The sequence below is a fragment of the Cajanus cajan genome, chromosome 4 (genome assembly GCF_000230855.2).
Source record: "Cajanus cajan strain Asha chromosome 4, NIPB_CcT2T_4, whole genome shotgun sequence".
In the NCBI taxonomy this organism is placed as follows: Eukaryota; Viridiplantae; Streptophyta; class Magnoliopsida; order Fabales; family Fabaceae; genus Cajanus; species Cajanus cajan.
In genome coordinates, this window is record NC_138520.1 from 10,007,920 (window position 1) to 10,025,527 (window position 17,608).

General features: G+C 32.3%; 2 protein-coding genes and 1 long non-coding RNA gene across 3 annotated transcripts in view; 1 reads left to right on the plus strand and 2 right to left on the minus strand.

The window, feature by feature from the left end:
* Positions 1–6,975, minus strand: part of LOC109795936 (protein RRP6-like 2) — a 28,175-nt gene extending 21,200 nt beyond the window's left edge. The window contains exon 1 of the mRNA XM_020355502.3: positions 6,312–6,975. Coding sequence (XP_020211091.1) covers positions 6,312–6,779 — 468 coding nt within the window. The 5' untranslated portion in view covers positions 6,780–6,975. The remainder of the gene's footprint in view (positions 1–6,311) is intronic.
* On the plus strand, positions 3,132–9,633 carry LOC145956692 (uncharacterized). The gene is made up of 2 exons (XR_014432929.1): positions 3,132–3,534; positions 9,109–9,633. It is a non-coding gene; the product is annotated as an uncharacterized LOC145956692 (long non-coding RNA).
* A 4,251-nt stretch (positions 9,634–13,884) lies between these two features.
* Positions 13,885–17,164, minus strand: LOC109792216 (Transducin/WD40 repeat-like superfamily protein). Its single transcript, XM_020351612.3, has 2 exons — positions 17,005–17,164; positions 13,885–15,213 (listed from the first exon to the last, which is right to left on the minus strand). Exon 2 carries the CDS (start codon positions 15,147–15,149, stop codon positions 14,112–14,114), a length of 1,038 nt encoding a protein of 345 aa, XP_020207201.1. The 5' UTR covers positions 15,150–15,213; positions 17,005–17,164; the 3' UTR covers positions 13,885–14,111.
* Positions 17,165–17,608: the final 444 nt, after the last annotated feature.

Below are 17,608 nucleotides of genomic sequence, written 5' to 3' on the forward strand. Positions count from 1 at the left end.
GCAAAAGAACATTAATCCAGAATTAAAAATCCAACTGAACCCAAAGAAGAAAACATTAGAAAAATTATGAAATATTTTTGTTAGCACATACATGGTGTGTGTTTGATAAAACTAGCTTATAAGTTAACTGAAAGCTTATAAGCTAAGAGGTTGAATTGAAAGTGCTTGCTAAAATTAGCTGACAAGCTAACTCATAAATATAAAAAAGACATAAAAGGATATATATATATATATATATATATATATATATATATATACCACATTCAATATTTTAATTTATTTCTTATATTTTATCATACTAAAAATTAGGACAATAATTTTAATATTTTTATTATAAAGGAATAGTGAAAATTTGATGTTTTTACCTGATCATTCTCAATTTGGCAGTCTATAAGTTTTGAAAGTAAAAGATTATTGGGAAAAACTCAAGTCTCACATCGACTAGAGATTAGGCAATTGAATAGTATATAAGTGAAAAGCAACCCTCACCTTACAAGCCAGTTTTGTAGGGTTGAGTTAGGCTTCAATCCACTATTCTAATATGGTATCAGAGCTATCCTAGATTCTTAAAAATGGGCCACCCACCATTTATCCACGTACCAAGCCCAATAGTGCTGGACGTGAGGGGATGTATTGGGAAAAACCCAAGTCCCGCCAATCCTAGATCATTAAAAGGGCCACCCACCATTTATCCACGTACCAAACCCAATAGTGCTGGACGTGAGGGGGTGTATTGGGAAAAACCCAAGTCTCACATCGACAAGAAATTAGGCAATTGAATAGTATATAAGTAAAAAGCAACCCTCACCTTACAAGCCGATTTTGTAGGGTTGAGTTAGGCTTCAATCCACTATTCTAAGAAAGATGACTCTGGTTGTTTTACCATTAGTTTTATGTGATTTTTTTACAAAAAAATATATAAATTAATTTAATTAACTTATAATGAGAGAGAGAGAGAATGACAGGATAGGCAAAAAGATTTCTAAATTAAAAAATGTAAAAAAGAATTTTAAGTAAATTAAAAGGATAACAAAAAAAAACTAGGAACTTATGAAAATAAGCTATAAGCTAAAATATTGTCCCATTTGAAAGAACTAATAAACAACTTATTTGAATTTATCTTATGTTATAAGTGTTTATGAGTGTTTGGGAGAGCTTATAAAATACCTGTCAATAAAATGTTTTTAACTTATTTTCATAAGTTCTCCAAGATAGCGTATAGGAATAGCTTATGCAAAGCATATAAAAATGCCCAAATCCTAGCAAGGCCAAATATAAAGAATATACTTGATTTTTATTTTTACTTTTCTTTCCTAAATTATTATATTTTCCATTTCTTCAACTAATTCAATATAAATACTAGCTTCTGTAGTGTACAAAAGAATTATAATTATTTGTTGCTAGTAATTTATTTTTATTTTTAATATTTTCTTCTTTTTCACTTAGAAATATAATTTAATTAAACAATTTTAAATTTTTATGTGCTGATAGTAATTTCTTTTGTGTGTTACTATTAAAAAAATATATCTTTTCTTTTACAAAATTGTGTAGTGGTTGAATTTTTGTAATGATTTACTTCTTTATATACATAGATTTATTTATATATATGGATGGTGAATATTTTAATCTTATATCATTATTTTATGATATATATATATATATATGAGTGTGTGTGTGTGATATTTTAATTTTAACACCTTAATTTATATTTTAATCATGTTTTGATCATGAAATATTCTAACTTCTAAAATTATTGATAGGTGCATGGTGAAATTTTCTGTGTCTTACTTTTTTTAATTTATGATACTTAATTTTTAAAATTAAAACTAAGAAAATAGAGAGCAGTGATTCTTATTTTTAACATTTTTGTAATAGTCAATGTTAGTATATTAATTATTTAGTTAGTTTTTATTTTTAAAAGATTTTTTTTAATTCTTAAAATGAAAAAAAAAAAAAAAAAAATATATATATATATATATATATATATATATATATATATCTTCCAAGTGCTTATGTAACAATACAACCAAACACTTTAAAACTGTGCAAGCGCTAATTTAACATGTACATCCAAATGCAAAGAGCTGACTGATTTTTAAGCACTTATAACATAAATTCTTATATAATAAAAACTTACTGAATAAAATCTTAATTAAGTTGTTTTTATCCAAACGGCCTAAGCTCTTGTAACAGACAAACTTATTTTGATCACATGAGCTTATAAGTTACTCAAAAGAGCTTATAAGCTCCTCAAATGTCTTGTCAAACAATCATAGACAAGGTTGCCAAAATTGCGAGTTTACTATATACCATCCTACAAATTTTCCTCCTTCTCCATGCTCCTTTACAATCAAGATCAACGAGCTTTCATGGGTTGAAGACGTTGGGTTGAGCAACCCATACGCAAGGAAACCCATTTTGTGGATTTTTAGGCCTTAAAAACTTCCTTCTCTTCACACAACTTCAATGACCCTTCTTTCTGGACAAATATGTGTCACACAACCCTATGTTATCAATCAAGGTTGGAGAGGCCCCTATTATGACTACAGATGGCAAAAAAACCCACACTCGTAGGTACCCACGAGTAGAATCCACCATGAATAATAAATAAATAGCTTAAATAGATACCCACGAGTAATGGGTACGAATATTTTTCTACCCGTTTATAAATGAAAAGGATCCAATATCCATAACTAAGGTACCCACTAAGAATTATTACTTAAATACTCTTATATATATAAAAGTAAACAATCCAAAATCACCTATTCTATACTACTTTTCCTATTATTTGCTTTCCCTGTTATTTTCATAATGTATCATACTTTCATTTTAACTTGTAAGATTGATATATTTTATGTTATTGTTTATTTTGTGTTTTTATTATTTTAAATATTTCAACAAACTAACGCACATGCAACTTCAAAAATTAATATCAATTATTTATCTTTAATATTTCAATAGAATTAACATTAATCTCAAATACAAACTTAAAATTATTTTTAATACTTTTATTCTAATTTTAATTTCTTAAAAAAATCACAAGTATCCAAGGATATCAATGGATACTAGGTGTATTAATAAAATTTGCAAGTACCCGCTTATCAGATACCCATGTAGGTATGGGACAAATACGGGGTGAGGATAGGGAGCATATTATTCACCCCCAAGGGACCCCATTGTCATCCGCTGCTACAAAAAAACTTGTGGTGCATTTAATGGAGTGGCCAAAGCGAACACAAGAGACGAAACAGGGGGGTGTAGTTGGGTGTTAGGGCAGCAATCAGCAAAAAATTGAAAATACCCTCACTAAGTGAGGGTATTTTTGTCCTTTCCATCGAATCTTCTCTTTGTGTGAAACAAAGTGGGACAAGAGAGCATTTCTTGACCTAGTGGGCGTCACACTCCTTCCTCACTACCCTAACTTTCCTTCCTCCTCTTTTTCTCAAACGGATCTCCCCTCTCCCACGACTTCCGTCTTCTCAAGCAACTCTAACATTTCTCTGACAAGTCTGTAACACTTGTCTTCTTCAAAAAGTAAGTTTTTTTTTCCTTTTTTTTTTATTTCTATTAGTATTTTCTTTTCTTCTTTTTTCTTACCCTTATTTTTTTATTTATTTTTGTTGTCTTCTTTTCTTCTATCCTTTTTTTTATATTTGTTCCCTTCTTTTTTTTTTCTTTTTTTCCCTTTCACTTTCTTTTGTTCCTATTTTTCTTTATTGATGGCAGCAACAATTTGGTTATTCTTTTCATTACTTTTTTACTTGGGAGGTGATGAAATTGAAGGAGAGGATGATTTGTGGATCTTGATGAGGATTAAGATTGAATTTTAATGTTTACTTTTTTAGTTACTTAAAGCTTTAGTTTTAGATGATTTAAGCTTTAAGCAATTTGTTTCCTTGACTTTTTATGTTATGTTTTGTTTAAGTACAATGAAATTTTATTATTGAAAATGATAATGCATGAATCTCATGTTATTTTTCTTATTTTTAGCTTATATATATGTATGTGTGTATATTTATATATAGATATTTATATTTATATATATATATATATATATATATATGTGTGTGTGTGTGTGCTTGCGTGGGTGGGTAGGTGTGTGTGCACACATATATTATTTAATATATAAATATAATATTAGAATCCTACTATCTACAATCTTACTATCCCACTTTTGGGGTCGACCACTCCACTATCTGGGATTGACAACGATGATGCAATCCACAACCAGTGATTTAAGAACTAGCAAGCCCTAAATCCATCTCAATCTGTAAGAATCGCTCAACCTCCCCCCTTCGCAATCCCTTCCTTTTTAGGTTTCTGAATCCACTTTTGGGAACTTCATTTGAAATTAAATCTCCCTAAAATGTTTGGACCATAATTATCAACCATATGTGATAGTGCAACAATCATACTGGAGTGGAGCAACACCCTACTGCTCCTCCAAAAGACTGCCAATCACATTGTACCCAGCCTTCACAGGCAGAGTAGTGCATTTCACAGTCAAAATCACAGCCAATAGCAGGTGGAGTAGACACTACAGTGAGGAAACACCCAAAAGCTGAGTTTGCCCCTGAAACCAATGTCACTTTAAGGTTTTTTGGCAGTAAAACTTGTAAAGTCCCTACCGAATCTGATGCATTTTGTGTTTGTTCTCACTTGCTTTGTCACTACTCCGCATTTTCTTGCCCTAGCACCTGTGACTTCTTCCTCTGTTCTGCAAATTCTGCTCCTCCCCTTTCCTCTGTTCTGCTTCTCCCTTGTTCCAGCTGCTGACTGCTGACTTTTTGGCAAGTTTTCTGATATCCATATCTTGGTTCTTCATTTCCAGGCACTGACACCCATAAGTTTCCAGCGAGTTTTCTGGCCAATAGCCAATGAATTCAAAGACTCATCTCTCTTTCTTCTATTTGGTTCTTCATTATGAATATGATTTTGATATTATGTATTTTTCTTTATTTTCCAGCATATATACATTAATATAAATCTCTTTAGGGTTTCAAACAGCAACCATCCGCTATCCACTATAGCGCTATCTTCTATTATGTTTCCATTTTACTCATTATCTCATTCCATAATCATTATCAAATAGAATATAAATTGATATATCAAAAATACAAAAACATATGTATTATTAGATGCATTAGTTAATTATATTACTTAAGAATTTGGGAGGTTTAAATCAATCCCACAAAACTGACTTGTGAGATGAGGACCATCCAAGCTTTATTGTGGGACTAAGAACCACCCTTGAGGCTCCAATTAATGCAGGCCCTAAAGAAGCACCAATTAAGGTGGGCTGGAGTGACCACAATTACAGCAGCTTTCCAACACCCCCCCTCACACCTAGGGCTATCAACCTAGATCATGGCATTGAAGGTGGCCCAAGCCCAACAATAGATATAGGATAGGTTTTGCTGCCACTTTAGTCGGGTTTTGGGCTTAACTCAACTTCACAAAATTGGCCAATAAGGAGAGACATGCGTCACGGTTTTATTCTTCTCTAATCACATAAATTCCCTCCTTTTGATTTGGCAGGTCGAACCAAATTGATGACACAACCTACTATCACATATATAATCCTAATTCATAACTACCAAGTTACCTACAGTTATTTTCTACAAACAACTGTCATCCTAGAGTTTCTAATACATAACTATTTTCTAAAACACTGTCCATAACTGCCCCAACAATTAGTTTCTATCAACTTAACATACATTTAGAACCATGTTTACAGCAAAAAAAAATTGTGCATTCAATCATAAGCTACAAATTGTAGCTTTGAAGTCATGGCATCTTAATGTGGGTGTGCAATGCAGTTCCAAACACATGCTTAATTTGCATCTCAAAACATCAAAACTAGCAATCATCCCACTACCAGCTATTCTGATTAATATAGCAGTTTTTGGGTCAGCTGCCCCACACCGCTATTCAAGATTGATAACTATACCATGGACTTTTAGTACATCACAGTTGCAAGATTGGAAAGAATATTCAAGGATGAACAGCGCAAGCAAAAAAAACATTTTGTTCTTTTCTTTTCAACATATAAAATATAAAGATAAACTAACAAGGTTTCGAAAAGTTATTAGCTTCTGACAACATCATGGATAGTTGGATACCAAATAGTGATGAAATTTATGTTGCATTTGCATGCGTATATGTGTGTGTGCATGTCCGTACACCAGAATATCAAAAATACTCCATGTAAAGGTAATATGCTTGTAATCATCCCAGTTTCTTTAAATTTCCAATTCAATTCTATACAGAGGATGAGAAAAAAGTCAAGAAATTCAGAGCAGCGAACGAACCAGTGGATGAATAAACCTCTGACCATCATCACTCTTCTCCAACAAAACATGCTCAAAAGGCTGGTTTGCATTATTCACCACAATGTTGTACGCGTACTGAGGCTTCTTAATCGTCGGTATATGAAACGACACTTTCGTTTTCTGCCCAAACCCATTTTCACATTCTTCTCCGCCATCTTTCTTAATCATCCGCAACTCATCCACCAACTCTTCAACCAGATCCAAAACGTCCTCGTTCGCATTCACAAGCCACTCGTACGCGTCGTCGACATCACTGGGAAACGCCGAGCCTCTGCCCCAAATATTCTCGGCGGAACCGATTTTATCGAGCATTGACTGCGTCCTCCTCGCGATTTCCTCGATCGGGCCTCGGAACTCCTTGAATTTGTAGTAGAAATGGAAGTCCTCGCCGGAGGGAATGCATGGCGAGGAAGAGGAAAGCTCCGCGAGGTGGTGATCGAAGTCCATGGCGTCGTTGCTCGTGAAGAATGAGGAAAATCGGTTGAAAGGGGTTTTAGGGTTAGGGTTTGTGGATTTTCGCCATTGCCGCTGGGAAATGGGAAAGGGAAACACTCTCGCGCGCTACTCAGCGTTTTGGTTTTGGAGTATTTTGTTTCGGAAGAACAGTGTTTAAGGAGAAAGATGCAGAGATACGTTTTATGTCACGTGTCGAGGGGACGCTGCACGTGGCAACAAAGTACTTATATGTGTACTTGTGAAATTTGACCTTTACCTGCCTTCAATGAAAAAGTGGAGAGAAAATCATATGTTGTCGTATTAACTTTGTTTTTTTGGACTTATGCCTTTAAAAAAACAAAAAATAAATCATTTTTGGTAGCTATAAAAAGAAAAAAACAATATGTTATTATGGGTTGGTGTTGATTGAATCAGTGGTAAAAATGGTGAAGAAGAAAAACTCAGGGACTAAGAGAAGGTAAGCTTAACAGGGAGAGTGGTTATTATTATTATTATTTTTTATAATGTGTAAGCAGAAAAAGAGTAAAAAAGGTTTATAACAATTAGTAAGGAAAAGAGGTATTTATTGTATCTCTGTATTTAATTTTTAAAAATAGTTATAGAAACAATGTTAAAATTTAAAATAGGTTACCATTTTTTATAGTTAAATAGTTAATCATATAAATTAGTAAGTGGGTAATTTTTTTATTTTTATTAAGGTAAATGGATAGCTATAAAAAGTGTTTTATTTAGGAGTTGTACCGGAGGGATCCTATCGGCCATGTGGACCAACATGTGTCGTTCCGTTAGACACTCACGCGGATTAAAGGCAACCACGACCATACATCAACCTTGACTCTAACATCGGCTCGGCATACGACCGAAGGCCGAGAAGAATCCACAAGCAACCTCGGTTCGGTTGAAGACCGGTAACAAGTACCATGTTCCCATATGTCCTACATATCGGCTCGGCCTAATGCCGACCCGGTAGGATAGCAACAATACCTGTCGGCCCGGCCAAAGGTCGAAGACATCCAACACCCCAAGCCTTTACCTGTCGGCTCGGCAATGAGTCGAGGGATAAAACAAGGATTATGGCTATAACCACGATTAATCAAGACAAGCACATGATTAAGACATAATCAACCAATTAGCGTCGTATTACCTTTTATGGGCCCTGTTAATGGTGGGCCTCTTCTGAAGCTTACCAAATTAGGTAATACGATGCTAATCGGCTGATTATGTCTTAATCATGTGCTTGTCTTGATTAATTGTGGTTATAGCCATAATCCTTGTTTTATCCCTCGACTCATTGCCGAGCCGACAGGTAAAGGCTTGGGGTGTTGGATGTCTTCGACCTTTGGCCGGGCCGACAGGTATTGTTGCTATCCTACTGGGTCGGCATTAGGCCGAGCCGATATGTAGGACATATGGGAACATGGTACTTGTTACCGGTCTTCAACCGAACCGAGGTTGCTTGTGGATTCTTCTCGACCTTCGGTCGTATGCCGAGCGATGTTAGAGTCAAGGTTGATGTATGGTCGTGGTTGCCTTTAATCCGCGTGGGTATCTAACGGAACGGCACGTGTTGGTCCACATGGTCGATAGGATCCCTCCGGTACAACTCCTAAATAAAACACTTTTTATAGCTATCCATTTACCTTAATAAAAATAAAAAAATTACCCACTTACTAATTTATATGATTAACTATTTAACTATAAAAAAATGGTAACCTATTTTAAACTTTAACATTGTTTCTATAACTATTTTTAAAAATTAAATACAGAGATACAATAAATACCTTTTTTCCTTACTAATTGTTATAAACCTCTTTTACTCTTTTTCTGCTTACACATTATAAAAAATAATAATAATAATAATAAAAGGCACTCTAACGCTCAAGTCAGCACAGACACGATTTTATAGGATAATCCAATATGAACAGTGACGTACCTCATTATAAGTGACCTATTTATACTACCTTTTATGGGCCCTGTCAGTGGTGGGCCTCTTCTGAAGCTTACCAAATTAGGTAATACGACGCTAATCGGCTGATTATGTCTTAATCATGTGCTTGTCTTGATTAAGACATAATCAAGACACGTGTTGGTCCACGTGGCCGATAGGATCCCTCCGGTACTGGAGTAAAAGTGTCTTACTAAAAATAAATAAATAAGGTAGTTCCTGAATTGTATAAAATGTATAGATTTCGTACCAAAAACATGTGCATCACATAGGTTTACAACTAGTTTTTTATATATAACATAGATAATTTTATTTACACATTTATCCTCTATAGATTTTTGATGTATTTGTCTTCGTTGATGATTGTTATGGCAGAATGGGAGGATTAGCAGATGGAGAATTTGAAGCCATTTATGGATGAGCATTTATGCTCGCATACAATGAGCTATCTGCATCAATTCACAATTAAGGGTTATTTTATGGCCAAGGGGATGAGTGTGGAGAAATACATCTTAAGAATAATTTCATGCACTTTTCAATCTTTATAGCGCTTGCTAGCAAATAAGTTGATGTTAAGGCTCTCTTAAAGTTAACGTTGATCACAGTGAGAAGGGAAATGATAAGGTTCATAGTCATTCGAACCACCTCTCAAGAGTGGACTTTATACCATCAAGTGTAGAGACAAAATGTGGTTGATACCATCAATGCATTACCTCTTCCCTTTTGGAATTGAATCCATTTTGAATTTGGAATGTAAAAAACTTTATACCATCAAATCAATGGTGTCTTGTGTCTAAATGTTTGTGGTGTGTCAAACTGAATTCGTATGATAGATTTTTTCTCTATAGCTATAGGCTATAACTAATAGGTTTTCTATAATACAGATTTACATTATTCCTACGTTGTTTTCAACAATCTTATTACAAGGTACTATAGTAATTATCTATAATATATCCATAATTTATTTAACTTTTGAGAAGATGATTTTATTAAGTAGAAGAGAAAACTATAAAAGGAAATTATAAGAGTGGTGATAGAAGATGAGTTTATTGTCATAGTAGATAAAAGTAGTAAGTGATTTTATTACGCATAGGAGATAATACACTGCATTCCTTGTCATGTGTTCTAATTGGATTGGAAGGGTTAATTTTTGCACGTGAGTAAATGAGGTTTGTGTTCGAACTTTATTTTTGTTGTTTGATGTATGACCAATGTTTTGCTATTAAGATAGATGAGGGGGAAGAAACTTATTTATGATTAGGATTAGAGCTTCCTCTCAATCGCTTTTTAAATCAATTAAAATTAAGTGATCAAAGTGAGAAAAGTGATCAAAGTGAGAAAGATATAACAACTATTTCATAACACATACATATTATCAAAGTAATATTATCAGTGCAATTAAACTTATTGAACTAGAAGGATAATAGATAATATTAGAACAAATGAAATCAAACTATACAAAATAAAAGACAAATATCAAAGCATAAACACTAAGATACACTAAAGTAAGCATAAAAATAGTACAAAGCAAATGAAATGTATATGCATGCTTGTGAATAAATATTTGTCATGTATACTTTCTGTTCTCCCCAATTTGTCACGAGACAAAAAAAAAAGAATACCATCATTGTCAAAATATTTTTATAGAATAAAAAGAATAAATATTTAAAAAATAAAAGATTTTAATAATGTTATCAAATCTGAGTCAGATTGACCGATTAGATCAATTTAATCATAAATCATACCTATAAATTATATGAGTCATTTGTAAAACCAAATATGTTGTTGGCCTAATAATGAAGTCATGAAGTCATCAAATTGACTAGAAACTAAATTAAACTGATTAAATCAGGTTTCAAGTGGACTGGTAATGAGTATTTTGCAAGTTCTACCTATATAAAAGGTGTTACTAATTACTACACATAGATACATAAGAAAGTGCTTTAGTCTAGTGTCGTGTTGCATGTGTCTTGTGTATTGTTGGCTTTGTAAAAGTTTAAAATACAACATAATTATAAAATGTAAAACTTACATGATAAGGACTCAAACCCACTACACAAGTATCTGAGTTCTTATTTTAATATATGATATTAATGATATATATTATATCTAAAAACATATTATGTACACCAGTTCATATAATTCAATTAATGACATGGAAAAGTGAGTGGGTCACATGGGAAGGTGATGGAATAACAAGATTATGCCCGTTTAGGATGCATAACAGGGGAACAATTGTAGAACAACAAAAAAGAAACTCTAAATAGGGAAAAAAAAGGTATAAAAAAAAGGAAGAAAAGGGTTAGGAGTATGGATGACAATGGAATAGGACAAGTAATAGCTTTTGTCACTCGTTTTGTTTAGTGTGGGTGTCCATTTAGTTGAAATCCATGAATTGTTTATATATATATATGCAGATATCCATGAGTATCCATGGATATTTAATAAAATGAAATATTATATAAAAATGTAAAATAAAATAAAAATAAAAAAAATTAACACACATATTTATATTAAATTTTTTTATAACACATATTTGTACTAAAAATGAATAATTGTGACACATTAGTGTAAAAATAAATTAAAGAAATTATTTTATATATAATTATGAGTATTTTTAATGTTTTTAAAGTATATATACCTACAAGGATGAGTACCTTATTATCCAACTTTGCCACATTATTAAACGGATTTAAAATGCATAGCGTGTTTTATCTATGGATATCCTTGGGAAGAATTTTTTCTCATCCCTATTTATGAGTAGGGCACGATGCAAAAGCAAGAAGTTGTTACGCAACTGCCATTAGGACCAACTAACCTTAGGTTTTTCATAAAGGGAAATGGCGGCTCTTCAATGATAATCGAGCTTTGGATTTTTTTGCATGTCAACCAAACTTTCGTTGTTGAAATTGTTGTTTCGAAAGTTGCAAACATCATTTATCGAAATTTTATACAATACCTACTTATATGTCAACCACCACCTAAGTCATCAGATGGTAGTTTACATATGATGGGTCGAAGATCGTTACAGGCAAAGAAATTATGGATCTTGGCAATAATAATGATCCTTTCACATAGAGGAAATTGAATTTTTAAGAGGACTCAATAACATAATAAATAGTCATATGTAATTTGGAGTCATTTATTTTGTAAAGTCTAGAAATTTGTTTGTGGGTGCCTGATTAGGATAATAAGGCTTAAAATCTCTTAGGTTAATTAACTGGCTTAAAATAAACGTAACTGATAAAAAAAAGGTAAAATTAACCTAAAATTTTTGGCCAAGTGTTTTTCATTGAAAATATGTCTAAAGGAATTGATTTCCACAAGTCAAAAACACTTCCTTAGAAAGATTAATATTAAGCATAACTTTTTCTAAAGTAATTATTCCCTCGAGGATGAAGAATGTGCTTTTAAATATTCGATAATGATTTTGTTTTCAAAATATTGCATATGTGAAAATCAAAAGATTATCTTGATCTTGATGAATCCCATGAAGAGTAACTTCCAAGAAAAAGGAAGAGACTTGAGAAGTATGCACTTGAAGTCCAACACCACCAAATAAGTGGGAAACTAAAAAAAAACATTTGTTGGACAACACTATAAGTGATATCTCAAAGGGAGTTTCAACCAAATCTTCTTTAAGAAATATGTGCAATCACATACCATTGTGTCACAAATATAGTCAAAAGATTGATGAGATCATTCATGATCAACATTGGATAATGGTTATGCAAGAAGAAACAAATTAATTTGAAAGGTGTGAGGTATGAAATCTAGTTCCTAGACCTTCTCACAATCAGGTTATAAGAACCAAATGAGTGTTTGATGATAGTAAAATAATTACAAGAAATAAAATTCGCTTGGTAGTTAAAGTTTATAACCAAGAAGAAGATGTTGATTAAGGGTGAACATGACCCAACTAAATCCACTAATTCAACCCGACTTGAGGTGTACTTTTTAGAATGAGTTTAGGTTATGTTTCGAGTCGTCCAACCTAGTTTAATATATCATATCTTCTTAAAATAGTTAAGTTTTTTTTATTGCAAGTATAATTTGTTTTAACTATTAAGCATTAATAATAATAAAAAATTATTTAGTTATTAATATTATTTATAACACGATAAATCTTTTACCTATAAATTAAAAGCAAATAAACTTCTCATTTTTTCATATTTCAATAATTTAATGATTTCAAATGGATGCTAAGAGTACTTTTGTAAATAGTTTCATACAAAAGGTGTATATTAAACAACCTCATGGTTATTAAATTTTGATTTACCTTATCATGTTTTAAAATTGAAAAATATTTTCCAAACTTAAGCAAACTCCTAAAGCTTAGTATGATAATTTACACTAGTTTTTACTTGAAAAAGGATGACTAATTTGCATTTTTAATTGCTCTATTTTTTTTCAATTCACAACTTTGATTATCATATTTTAAAATAGAGATATTTAATCTCTTTATTTTAAAAAAAATATAAAGTTTTAATATATCGTCAATTTAATATTTATTAATCGTTAAATCTTGACATACCTGTAATAACTTAGGTAACGTGATATTTGAAAATATTTTATGCATAGATAAAAAAATAACAAAAAAAAATCTTAGTTTGTACATATTTTAATAAGTGGTTGATATTTATTTTATTAATAAATCTTATTTCCACTTTTTTTCATCTACAAATGTTATATTATACAAATAAACATATTAAAAAAAAATTAATTAATAGATGTCAATTTAATGAAAAAATTAAAATTTCATATTTTAAAATTAAAAAGATTAAATGACTATATTTTAAAATAGAAACCAAAACTGGAAATTAATGAAAATAAAATGACTAAAAATGTAATTTAGCTAAAAATGATTCAATTGAATGTAGAAAATATGTGAAAGTCACAAAATATAAAGGTATGAATGCATCCCTTCTCTGTCTTCCTGCTAGTAGGTATGATATTATGTTTGTTGTTTGTTTGTGTGCACGTTATGAAACTAATCCCAAAGAAACACATCTTACAGAAGTTAAAAAAGTAAATTAAAACCTCAACTATGAAGCTCTTTGTGAATGCATGACTAACATTTTCCACTTTTAAAGTTAATCCAATTCTTTAGGAAAAAAGCTTCTAGAAAACCCTTAGCAATATGACTCGAAGTTCAGTAGAAACAGTGGAGCCATTCTCACCAACAACAAATCTCAAATTACATCAATTAGTAACGAATGCAGGATAGAATATTTTTGCCAGAACATTATACAGTCACTGAATTTATCGACCAAGAAACTACAAAAGGAATTCAGCATTTCTCAAGTTTACCACTCCCTGACGGTTGTCAAAAGTGCTAACAAGCTCATTTCATTTGGCAAGTTTCTAAACCTCGTGCTTCATATCTCACCAAGATAAATCTGCTTGTCACTACTGCAAGATCCAATAATAGGTTCATTGGGATGAAAAACACACTCATTAACAGATCCATTGTGACCAGGAAGCTTGTACAAAATGCGGCGAGAAGTGGTATCCCAGATGTAAACCATTCGATCAGAACTACCAGCTGTTACCTTGCTTCCATCAGGAGACCAACTACACTTCAATAAGTTCTTTTCAAAGTTGTGTTGATGCCCTTCCAACACCTTCACACAGCGATTTTGTGGAGCATACGGGCGCATATCCCAAATGCAAAGCTTGCAATCCATGCCATTTGTAAGAAGATAGGACCCATCAGGACTCAATTGCATACCTGTAATCATATCTTGATGACCTTGAAGTGTCATGGTAACTTCACCTTTACGCAAATCCCAAATTTTGACATCATTATCAATACCGCCGGTGAAGATCTTATCTGATGCATCAGAGAAACCAACAGCTGTAATCTGGTATTTATCTGGGAATGTTTGGATGGAACCCCTTTGACGCATATCCCATAATTTAGCAGTTCCATCATCAGAGCCGCTAACCACAAGAGGTGGTCCCCTTCGGGAAGGACAGCATGCATTAACATATGAGAGATGTTCTACCATCTTTTTTATTTGTTTTCCTGTTTCCACATCCCATGCCCTAAGTGTTTTATCAGGGCTAGCAGAGACTATCTGTGTCCCATCTGTAGTCCAGTGAAGATCTAAAACTGCATTCTTGTGACCTTTCAAAACCATGAAGTTCTTGCAATCCCCATGCACATTCCAGAGGAAAATTTCCCTGTCATGAGATCCAGATGCAACTACTGATCCTGCTGGATTGAACTTCATTGTATATATAGCACTCTGGTGACCTGATAGCAACATGATTGGTGATTCCAAACTTGAGGTCCGCTGCTTTCCATTTGGCCCAGGAGCTTGAGGGGCACTATATGGAACAGCAGACCATTCCATTGGCCTTGGACCAACAACTGACAAAGCACTTTCACCTTCACTGGGAAAAACTTGCATGTTGACCTTTGCTCGAAATTCAAATTAAACAAACTTCAATTTCTATAAGCTCAAGTCTCAAACACTGAAACAGAATCAGAAGAATTAGAAGTAAGATCACAAAAATACTACAGATACTGGATAACAGTAGTCACATAGTTAGTCTAGCAGTTTTAAATTAATTCCATAGGTCTTCATCTACCATTGCTATTAATAATATGATTAGAAAATGATATCTCCCCAAGCCCCCAACCCCTTCAAAAAAGAATGCAAAAGATAAAATTATAAGTCAACATTTGATAAAGCAAGGTAATTCACTAAAAATGAAATGTGCATCATATTAATAACACAGTATAATTCTGATAATCAGATGTCAATTTACCCAAAGCACAGAGAGAGGGGAACCTATCTTTTAGTTGATCACTTTATATATATATATGTATGTGTATATATATATATGTGTATATATATATATATATATATATAAGAAAGACATTCATCATAGTAGAACAAGCAATTGCCTGTCTCCATAATCATCAGTAAACTGCTCTTCAGCGGAAATGGTGTATCATATAATAGTCGTGAGCATGGTTTAGTTCTAGCTAACAAACTAATTAAACTGAAATGAAGTGCATATGCGACTAAACCATAATTGTTTGTCTTGCGAGGAAAAAGGTGAATTATGTGAAGAGATTTGTTTACTTCAGTTAACTGGACAATCAAAATTGCAGCAAAATTGTTTAACCACTGCTTTATGTTATGACACACTGTTTTCCTCTCATGTGATTATTTTTCTTCCCACTTTTTTTGAACACCTCATTAACAAGGTTGTTGTTAAAGCAGATTAGCAAGTAGCAATAAAACAACATCACCAAAATCTTGGGGTCAAGCTTCACTTTCTTTATTTGAATCCTTGAACTCCTAGTGTCTACCTACTTCACAAAGAGGCAAATTTGCAAGCCCACTATAACAGTATGACTTGCCACAGAGTCACAGACTTCTATTACACACAATTTCAAAACCACTTTCTACTTGATTTCATCAAGATCCCGAGTTTCCCAAAAGGCATAACCAGAAGAGTGAAGACAATTCATAAACTAGGAAGACGAAACCCAAAATTTGAGAGAGGAAGTAAAACACGCTATTGTAGGTTGTACAACAACGGTTCCCTAAACTCTAAACCCTAAACCCTAAACTAGACAGGAAGGTTAAAGTTCTAAACTTTCAAAGTTCTTTTTAAATCAAACAGTTCAACTTGGTTCTTAGAAGAAAAAAAAAATCATTGAATTTCACATGTAACAAACAAACAGTATAAAATGGTGCTCATAAAAACTCGACTAAAAACAACCGGTTCTAATACGTGGTTCAATTCAGTTTAATTCTAATGTCTGGTTCGGTTCACAGAATTTTACCTCATCCCTATCAAATAGAACAATCAACAACTTATAGGCAATAAATAGGAACTTCCAAAGCAGATAGTTCTAAATAACACTACACAAGTGATAGTTATACCAACTGCCAAAGGTTGTCTCAAGAAGAAAACAGCACAGAATCTGATAGTAAAAAAAATAAAACAAAATCCAGAGCACAAATAAAATAACATAGAAAATTTTATCGACGAACTATGAAAGTTGAGTCGATGTTGCATATATATGATTCAAAATTTCAAATGCATACAAAACCTAACAGCAGCGCGTGCAAAATAATTTACGAGGAAATCCGAAAGCAGCAGCAACCAATGGAAGTTCATTGCTGGGGAGACCCAATAGTTTATGCGAGTAAGTAATTAGGGTTTACATGGTTGAGTGTGTGGTGAAAAAAATGAAAAAATGATTTTGCAGAGAAAGAGTTTGGAAGAGAGAGAGTGGAATTGTACCTGAAATTGAGACTCGGAATTTGGTCGAGTGCTGTGTTGTGACTTGTGAGTTCAGACGCCGCAGCTGGAGAAGACACACTCGCTTCGTTCACCTCTGAGTATAATATAAACCCCGCAACCACACCATACATACACACATTTATTATTAATACTAGAGAGATGGAGTCTCATCATGCCTCTAATAATTATTAATATATAAAATATTAAAAAATTATGTATAATTATTTAAAAATAATATATAAAAAAAAATTATTTAATTAATATTTTTATTTTTTATTTTCATTTTATCTCATAAAAATAATAAAATAAGATGAAATTTGAATGAAATTGAAAAAAAATAATATAATTTAACCTAAATATTAATTTTGTGTTATTTGATTATGACATATTTTACAATTTTAATAATTAATAAATAAACATATAATAAGAGAATTAATATTTTTAATTTATAAAATTGAGGAATTAAAATTACAAAATTTAAAATAAAAAATTAAAATTATAGATTTGATACTATGAGTTGATTAAAAATGCAATTTAGTCATGAAAATATTTAAACATAAAATAATGGACACAAATATTAACGTAATTAGTTAATAATGTAGTT